Source organism: Cherax quadricarinatus, chromosome 13 (genome assembly GCF_038502225.1).
Source record: "Cherax quadricarinatus isolate ZL_2023a chromosome 13, ASM3850222v1, whole genome shotgun sequence".
NCBI lineage: Eukaryota > Metazoa > Arthropoda > Malacostraca > Decapoda > Parastacidae > Cherax > Cherax quadricarinatus.
This window is the reverse complement of record NC_091304.1, coordinates 5,131,713-5,141,712: the sequence shown is the minus strand read 5'-3', so window position 1 is coordinate 5,141,712 and position 10,000 is coordinate 5,131,713. Positions and strand designations below refer to the sequence as shown.

General features: G+C 45.1%; 1 protein-coding gene across 5 annotated transcripts in view; it reads left to right on the top strand.

The window, feature by feature from the left end:
* The window catches only part of LOC138852627 (angiopoietin-related protein 7-like), a 31,860-nt gene that overhangs the window by 14,878 nt on the left and 6,982 nt on the right, over positions 1-10,000 (top strand). For all 5 annotated transcript variants that reach the window (XM_070084410.1, XM_070084411.1, XM_070084409.1 and 2 more), the window contains exon 2: positions 2,912-3,574. In XM_070084410.1, coding sequence (XP_069940511.1) covers positions 2,957-3,574 — 618 coding nt within the window. In that variant the 5' untranslated portion in view covers positions 2,912-2,956. The remainder of the gene's footprint in view (positions 1-2,911; positions 3,575-10,000) is intronic.

Here is a 10,000-nt window from a genome sequence, read left to right as displayed (position 1 = left end):
AAGTGTATTGTGTAGGAGGTAGGTTACTGAAAGCAGTGAAGAGTTTTTACGAGGATAGTGAGGCTCAAGTTAGAGTATGTAGGAAAGAGGGAAATTTTTTCCCAGTAAAAGTAGGCCTTAGACAAGGATGTGTGATGTCACCGTGGTTGTTTAATATATTTATAGATGGGGTTGTAAGAGAAGTATATGCGAGGGTCTTGGCAAGAGGCGTGGAGTTAAAAGATAAAGAATCACACACAAAGTGGGAGTTGTCACAGCTGCTCTTTGCTGATGACACTGTGCTCTTGGGAGATTCTGAAGAGAAGTTGCAGAGATTGGTGGATGAATTTGGTAGGGTGTGCAAAAGAAGAAAATTAAAGGTGAATACAGGAAAGAGTAAGGTTATGAGGATAACAAAAAGATTAGGTGATGAAAGATTGAATATCAGATTGGAGGGAGAGAGTATGGAGGAGGTGAATGTATTCAGATATTTGGGAGTGGACGTGTCAGCGGATGGGTCTATGAAAGATGAGGTGAATCATAAAATTGATGAGGGGAAAAGAGTGAGTGGTGCACTTAGGAGTCTGTGGAGACAAAGAACTTTGTCCTTGGAGGCAAAGAGGGGAATGTATGAGAGTATAGTTTTACCAACGCTCTTATATGGGTGTGAAGCATGGGTGATGAATGTTGCAGCGAGGAGAAGGCTGGAGGCAGTGGAGATGTCATGTCTGAGGGCAATGTGTGGTGTGAATATAATGCAGAGAATTCGTAGTTTGGAAGTTAGGAGGAGGTGCGGGATTACCAAAACTGTTGTCCAGAGGGCTGAGGAAGGGTTGTTGAGGTGGTTCGGACATGTAGAGAGAATGGAGCGAAACAGAATGACTTCAAGAGTGTATCAGTCTGTAGTGGAAGGAAGGCGGGGTAGGGGTCGGCCTAGGAAAGGTTGGAGAGAGGGGGTAAAGGAGGTTTAGTGTGCGAGGGGCTTGGACTTCCAGCAGGCATGCGTGAGCGTGTTTGATAGGAGTGAATGGAGACAAATGGTTTATAATACTTGACGTGCTGTTGGAGTGTGAGCAAAGTAACATTTATGAAGGGGTTCAGGGAAACCGGCAAGACGGACTTGAGTCCTGGAGATGGGAAGTACAGTGCCTGCACTCTGAAGGAGGGGTGTTAATGTTGCAGTTTAAAAACTGTAGTGTAAAGCACCCTTCTGGCAAGACAGTGATGGAGTGAATGATGGTGAAAGTTTTTCTTTTTCGGGCCACCCTGCCTTGGTGGGAATCGGCCAGTGTGATAATAATAATATATATATATATATATATATATATATATATATATATATATATATATATATATATATATATATATATATATATATATATATATATATATATATATGTATATATATATATATATATATATATATATATATATATATATATATATATAATATATATATATATATATATATATATATATATATATATATATATATATATATATATATGTATATATTTATACATTTATATATATATTTATATATATATATGTATATATATATATATATATATATATATATATATATATATATATATATATATATATATATATATATATATATATATATGTATGTATATATATATATATATATATATATATATATATATATATATATATATATATATATGTATATATATTATATATATATATGTATATATATATATATATATATATATATATATATATATATATATATATATATATATATATTCTCCAACCAATAATAGCTAGACATGAATGAAACAGATTATGTGTTTCATGCCATTTTATTGAGAAGACTTTTCACCTTCATATATGTATAAAAATCCGTGTCGGACGAGACGTATTCTCAGTTAAATGACATAAACCACAGATTGTATGTCTATCACATACTTGTCCGTATATTCTACCAGTTACACACATAAACTTTGCACAGATAACCCGCACATAGGAGAAAGGAACTTATGACGAAGTTTCGGTCTAACTATGACCATTAACTAGACACGATGAAAATAAATGGTTTAAAATACCGACACAAGCCTCTGCAGCGGTATACATAATCCCTTGTAATGACTGCAACAAATTATACGTGGGCGAAACATTAAGAGACCTCCAAACACGTATTTCAAAACACCAATACGCAAGCAGGACTGACGATACAAGGAATGCCTGTGTACAGCATCGCAATTCACACAACCATTTAATTAACTACAGAAACTCAAGACTTATCGCCACAGAAGACAACACTCAATTCCGAAGAATCCTGGAATCATCGCTTATCTCTATAACCAACAATTTCAACCAGAACAGCGGCTTCTATAACATATCTGAACCACTCGCCAAGAAACTTGTTCATCGCTATCCCACATAAGAACATAGAACACTGCAGAAGGTCTACTCACAACTTGTCCAATACCCCTGCCAAGCTACCCAAGACTCTATAACTCCACCCGGTAGATCATCAGATGCAGCATTCTCCACCTGACCTCAACATTCTAAACCTGACTATAAATACTCCCGTACCTTCCACCCCAGGTAGATCTGTGTGTGACTTGAAAAGGCCCACTGTGTGGGCGAAACGTTGTCAATAAAGGATCACATTAAACTGTATATGTTTATGTTTCCATTAACTAGACATACTTATCAAGGGTCCAAGTCGGACCAAGTCTCCTATGTGCAGGTTATTTGCGTTTTGTTCCACTCATGGTATTGTTCCACTTACGGTATTGTTCCGCTCATGGTATTGTTCCTTTTTCTTCTTCATGACAAGTGTTCTTCTCTTCTAAACACGAGAAGTTAAACTGCAGTCGCCATCGCCGCAAGGGTTTAGCACTTCGGCACAATGTAGAACCTATGAAAGAAATAAGGATAGTAATTCACCTCATATTTTCAGGTGTGATATACCAGAGATCGAGAGGAACCTCCTGGTAGGACGACCATGAAGGCTGACGAGTGTTTGCTGGTAGTGTGGCTGACGGCTGTGCTGAGGGTACAAAGCACAGCAACAGAAACAGCGCAGGTTCTGAATCAACATCTGGACTATGTGGTGACCTTCCCAGAGGACCCACTCCAGCCCATCTGGGATCGCCTTGACAGCATGTCGAAGGAAATCTTCAAGGACCTCCACCTTCTGATGGAGACCCATGTCAACAAGGTCCAGGAGGACATTGGGGCATTAAATACGAAAATCTCCGCCCTTGAGGACAAAATCGATAGCACAATTACTGATTTCCGATTACAGATTATGGAGGAAATCGAGGATAAGCTGGAAATCGTGAAGGAAATCGAGGATAAGCTGGAAGTCATGGAGGAAACCGTGGAGGAAGAGCTTAGCCATCTCGCGTGGAGCATGAATTCCAGCAGCAGCAGCTTGGCTAGCATCAACACACACCTCTCGCACCTGGAGCAGAGGATAGTAGATGACTCCACAGGTGATCCGGACAACTGCTCTCTTCTGGTGGATAAAGTGTCCGAGGTAATGAACGATCCTCGGTTCACGAACGAACTTCATACCGAGAACGACTCCCGACCAGCCAGCACCTGCCTGGATGAAGAGGTGAAGAACAACAGGTTTTTATGTTTATATTAGAAAAAAAATCTATTGCATTCATTAAACAACTGACAACTTTCACTTTCTTTTGAGTTGTGTATGTGTGCGCTTGTGCGTGTGTTTCTCTATTTGATATCACGTATTTGTGATTGCAGGGTTCGAATCTCAGCTCCTGGAAATGGTTCTTAACTTGATATTTGCTGGGTGAGCATCCTCATAGCTTCATAAGAACTAAATCCACCTCCTTCCTCCTCCACAAGGACAAAATATATCACCTATTTCCCATACAAGGGCAAAATCTATCTCCTTCCTCCTACAGAATGACAAGATCAGGCTCCTGTTTCCTATACAAGGACAAAATCTGTCTCCTTCCCGGTACACAAGGACAAAATTCATCTCCTGCCGGTACACAAGAACAAAGTCCATCTCCTTCCCGATACACGAGGACAAAGTCCATCTCCTTCCCAGTACACAAGGACAAAGTCCGTCTCCTTTCCGGTACACAAGAACAAAGTCCATCTCCTTCCCGGTACACAAGAACAAAGTCCATCTCCTTCCCAGTACACAAGGACAAAGTCCGTCTCCTTCCCGGTACACAAGGACAAAGTCCGTCTCCTTTCCGGTACACAAGGACAAAGTCCATCTTCTTCCCGGTACACAAGAACAAAGTCCATCTCCTTCCCGGTACACAAGGACAAAGTCCATCTCCTTCCCGGTACACAAGGACAAAGTCCATCTCCTTCCCGGCACACAAGAACAAAGTCCATCTCCTTCCCGGTAAACACAAGAACAAAGTCCATCTCCTTCCCGGTACACAAGGACAAAGTCCATCTCCTTCCCGATACACGAGGACAAAGTCCGTCTCCTTCCCGGTACACAAGGACAAAGTCCGTCTCCTTTCCGGCACACAAGGACAAATTCCATCTTCTTCCCGGTACACAAGAACAAAGTCCATCTCCTTCCCGGTACACAAGGACAAAGTCCATCTCCTTCCCGGTACACAAGGACAAAGTCCATCTCCTTCCCGGCACACAAGAACAAAGTCCATCTCCTTCCCGGTACACAAGGACAAAGTCCATCTCCTTCCCGGTACACAAGGACAAAGTCCATCTCCTTCCCGGTACACAAGGACAAAGTCCATCTCCTTCCCGGCACACAAGAACAAAGTCCATCTCCTTCCCGGTACACAAGGACAAAGTCCATCTCCTTCCCGGTACACGAGGACAAAGTCCATCTCCTTCCCGGCACACAAGAACAAAGTCCATCTCCTTCCCGGTACACAAGGACAAAGTCCATCTCCTTCCCGGTACACAAGGACAAAGTCCATCTCCTTCCCGGTACACAAGGACAAAGTCCATCTCCTTCCCGGTACACAAGAACAAAGTCCATCTCCTTCCCGGTACACAAGGACAAAGTGCATCTCCTTCCCGGTACACAAGAACGAAGGTCATCTCCTTCCCGGTTGAAAAGAACAAAGTCCATCTCCTTCCCGGTACACAACGACAAAGTCCATCTCCTTCCCGGTACACAAGGACAAAGTCCATCTCCTTCCCGGTACAAAAGAACAAAGTCCATCTCCTTCCCGGTACACAACGACAAAGTCCATCTCCTTCCCGGTACACAAGAACAAAGTCCATCTCCTTCCCGGTACACAAGGACAAAGTGCATCTCCTTCCCGGTACACAAGAACGAAGGTCATCTCCTTCCCAGTACACAAGAACAAAGTGCATCTCCTTCCCGGTACACAAGGACAAAGTCCATCTCCTTCCCGGTACAAAAGAACAAAGTGCATCTCCTTCCCGGTACACAAGAACAAAGTTCATCTCCTTCCCGGTACAAAAGAACAAAGTCCATCTCCTTCCCGGTACACAAGGACAAAGTCCATCTCCTTCCCGGCACACAAGAACAAAGTGCATCTCCTTCCCGGTACACAAGAACAAAGTCCATCTCCTTCCCGGTACAAAAGAACAAAGTGCATCTCCTTCCCGGTACACAAGGACAAAGTCCATCTCCATCCCGGTAAACAACAACAAAGTCCATCTCCTTCCCGGTACACAAGAACAAAGTCCATCTCCTTCCCGGTACACAAGAACAAAGTCCATCTCCTTCCCGGTACACAAGAACAAAGTCCATCTCCTTCCCGGTACACAAGGACAAAGTCCATCTCCTTCCCGGTACACAAGGACAAAGTCCATCTCCATCCCGGTACACAAGAACAAAGTCCATCTACTTCCCGGTACACAAGGACAAAGTGCATCTCCTTCCCGGTACACAAGAACGAATGTCATCTCCTTCCCGGTACAAAAGAACAAAGTTCATCTCCTTCCCGGTACACAAGAACAAAGTCCATCTCCTTCCCGGTACACAAGGACAAAGTGCATCTCCTTCCCGGTACACAAGAACAAAGTCCATCTCCTTCCCGGTACACAAGAACAAAGTCCATCTCCTTCCCGGTACACAAGGACAAAGTTCATCTAAATCCCGGTACACAAGAACAAAGTCCATCTCCTTCCCGGTACACAAGAACAAAGTCCATCTCCTTCCCGGTACACAAGAACAAAGTCCATCTCCTTCCCGGTACACAAGAACAAAGTCCATCTCCTTCCCGGTACACAAGAACAAAGTGCATCTCCTTCCCGGTACACAAGGACAAAGTCCATCTCCTTTCCGGTACACAAGGACAAAGTCCATCTCCTTCCCGGTACACAAGAACAAAGTCCATCTCCTTCCCGGTACACAAGGACAAAGTCCATCTCCTTCCCGGTACACAAGGACAAAGTCCATCTCCTTCCCGGTACACAAGAACAAAGTCCATCTCCTTCCCGGTACACAAGGACAAAGTCCATCTCCTTCCCGGCACACAAGAACAAAGTCCATCTCCTTCCCGGTACACAAGAACAAAGTCCATCTCCTTCCCGGTACAAAAGAACAAAGTCCATCTCCTTCCCGGTACACAAGAACAAAGTCCATCTCCTTCCCGGTACACAAGAACAAAGTCAATCTCCTTCCCTGTACACAAGGACAAAGTCCATCTCCTTCCCGGTACACAAGAACAAAGTCCATCTCCTTCCCGGTACACAAGAACAAAGTCCATCTCCTTCCCGGTACAAAAGAACAAAGTCCATCTCCTTCCCGGTACACAAGAACAAAGTCCATCTCCTTCCCGGTACACAAGAACAAAGTCCATCTCCTTCCCGGCACACAAGCACAAAGTCCATCTCCTTCCCGGTACACAAGAACAAAGTCCATCTCCTTCCCGGTACACAAGAACAAATTCCATCTCCTTCCCGGTACACAAGAACAAAGTCCATCTCCTTCCCGGCACAAAAGCACAAAGTCCATCTCCTTCCCGGTACACAAGAACAAAGTCCATCTCCTTCCCGGTACACAAAAACAAAATCCATCTCCTTCCCGGTACACAATAACAAAGTCCATCTCCTTCCCGGTACACAAGGACAAAGTCCATCTCCTTCCCGGTACACAATAACAAAGTCCATCTCCTTCCCGGTACACAAGGACAAAGTCCATCTCCTTCCCGGTACACAAGGACAAAGTCCATCTCCTTCCCGGTACACAAGGACAAAGTCCATCTCCTTCCCGGTACACAAGAACAAAGTCCATCTCCTTCCCGGTACACAAGGACAAAGTGCATCTCCTTCCCGGTACACAAGAACGAAGGTCATCTCCTTCCCGGTACAAAAGAACAAAGTCCATCTCCTTCCATGTACACAAGAACAAAGTCCATCTCCTTCCCGGTACACAAGGACAAAGTGCATCTCCTTCCCGGTACACAAGAACGAAGGTCATCTCCTTCCCGGTACAAAAGAACAAAGTCCATCTCCTTCCCGGTACACAAGAACAAAGTGCATCTCCTTCCCGGTACACAAGAACAAAGTCCATCTCCTTCCCGGTACACAAGGACAAAGTCCATCTCCTTCCCGGTACACAAGAACAAAGTCCATCTCCTTCCCGGCACACAAGAACAAAGTGCATCTCCTTCCCGGTACACGAGGACAAAGTCCATCTCCTTCCCGGTACACAAGAACAAAGTCCATCTCCTTCCCGGTACACAAGAACAAAGTCCATCTCCTTCCCGGTACACAAGAACAAAGTCCATCTCCTTCCCGGCACACAAGAACAAAGTGCATCTCCTTCCCGGTACACAAGAACAAAGTCCATCTCCTTCCCGGTACAAAAGAACAAAGTGCATCTCCTTCCCGGTACACAAGGACAAATTCCATCTCCATCCCGGTAAACAACAACAAAGTCCATCTCCTTCCCGGTACACAAGAACAAAGTCCATCTCCTTCCCGGTACACAAGAACAAAGTCCATCTCCCTCCCGGTACACAAGAACAAAGTCCATCTCCTTCCCGGTACACAAGGACAAAGTCCATCTCCTTCCCGGTACACAAGGACAAAGTCCATCTCCATCCCGGTACACAAGAACAAAGTCCATCTACTTCCCGGTACACAAGGACAAAGTGCATCTCCTTCCCGGTACACAAGAACGAATGTCATCTCCTTCCCGGTACAAAAGAACAAAGTCCATCTCCTTCCCGGTACAGAAGAACAAAGTCCATCTCCTTCCCGGTACACAAGGACAAAGTGCATCTCCTTCCCGGTACACAAGAACAAAGTCCATCTCCTTCCCGGTACACAAGAACAAAGTCCATCTCCTTCCCGGTACACAAGGACAAAGTTCATCTAAATCCCGGTACACAAGAACAAAGTCCATCTCCTTCCCGGTACACAAGAACAAAGTCCATCTCCTTCCCGGTACACAAGAACAAAGTCCATCTCCTTCCCGGTACACAAGAACAAAGTCCATCTCCTTCCCGGTACACAAGAACAAAGTGCATCTCCTTCCCGGTACACAAGGACAAAGTCCATCTCCTTTCCGGTACACAAGGACAAAGTCCATCTCCTTCCCGGTACACAAGAACAAAGTCCATCTCCTTCCCGGTACACAAGGACAAAGTCCATCTCCTTCCCGGTACACAAGGACAAAGTCCATCTCCTTCCCGGTACAAAAGAACAAAGTCCATCTCCTTCCCGGTACACAAGGACAAAGTCCATCTCCTTCCCGGCACACAAGAACAAAGTCCATCTCCTTCCCGGTACACAAGAACAAAGTCCATCTCCTTCCCGGTACAAAAGAACAAAGTCCATCTCCTTCCCGGTACACAAGAACAAAGTCCATCTCCTTCCCGGTACACAAGAACAAAGTCCATCTCCTTCCCGGTACACAAGGACAAAGTCCATCTCCTTCCCGGTACACAAGAACAAAGTCCATCTCCTTCCCGGTACACAAGAACAAAGTCCATCTCCTTCCCGGTACAAAAGAACAAAGTCCATCTCCTTCCCGGTACACAAGAACAAAGTCCATCTCCTTCCCGGTACACAAGAACAAAGTCCATCTCCTTCCCGGCACACAAGCACAAAGTCCATCTCCTTCCCGGTACACAAGAACAAAGTCCATCTCCTTCCCGGTACACAAGAACAAAGTCCATCTCCTTCCCGGTACACAAGAACAAAGTCCATCTCCTTCCCGGCACACAAGCACAAAGTCCATCTCCTTCCCGGTACACAAGAACAAAGTCCATCTCCTTCCCGGTACACAAAAACAAAATCCATCTCCTTCCCGGTACACAATAACAAAGTCCATCTCCTTCCCGGTACACAAGGACAAAGTCCATCTCCTTCCCGGTACACAAGGACAAAGTCCATCTCCTTCCCGGTACACAAGGACAAAGTCCATCTCCTTCCCGGTACACAAGAATAAAGTCCATCTCCTTCCCGGTACACAAGGACAAAGTGCATCTCCTTCCCGGTACACAAGAACGAAGGTCATCTCCTTCCCGGTACAAAAGAACAAAGTCCATCTCCTTCCCGGTACACAAGAACAAAGTCCATCTCCTTCCCGGTACACAAGGACAAAGTGCATCTCCTTCCCGGTACACAAGAACGAAGGTCATCTCCTTCCCGGTACAAAAGAACAAAGTCCATCTCCTTCCCGGTACACAAGAACAAAGTGCATCTCCTTCCCGGTACACAAGAACAAAGTCCATCTCCTTCCCGGTACACAAGGACAAAGTCCATCTCCTTCCCGGTACACAAGAACAAAGTCCATCTCCTTCCCGGCACACAAGAACAAAGTGCATCTCCTTCCCGGTACACGAGGACAAAGTCCATCTCCTTCCCGGTACACAAGAACAAAGTTCATCTCCTTCCCGGTACACAAGAACAAAGTCCATCTCCTTCCCGGTACACAAGAACAAAGTCCATCTCCTTCCCGGTACACAAGAACAAAGTGCATCTCCTTCCCGGTACACAAGAACAAAGTCCATCTCCTTCCCGGTACACAAGAACAAAGTCCATCTCCTTCCCGGCACACAAGCACAAAGTCCATCTCCTTCCCGGTACACAAGAA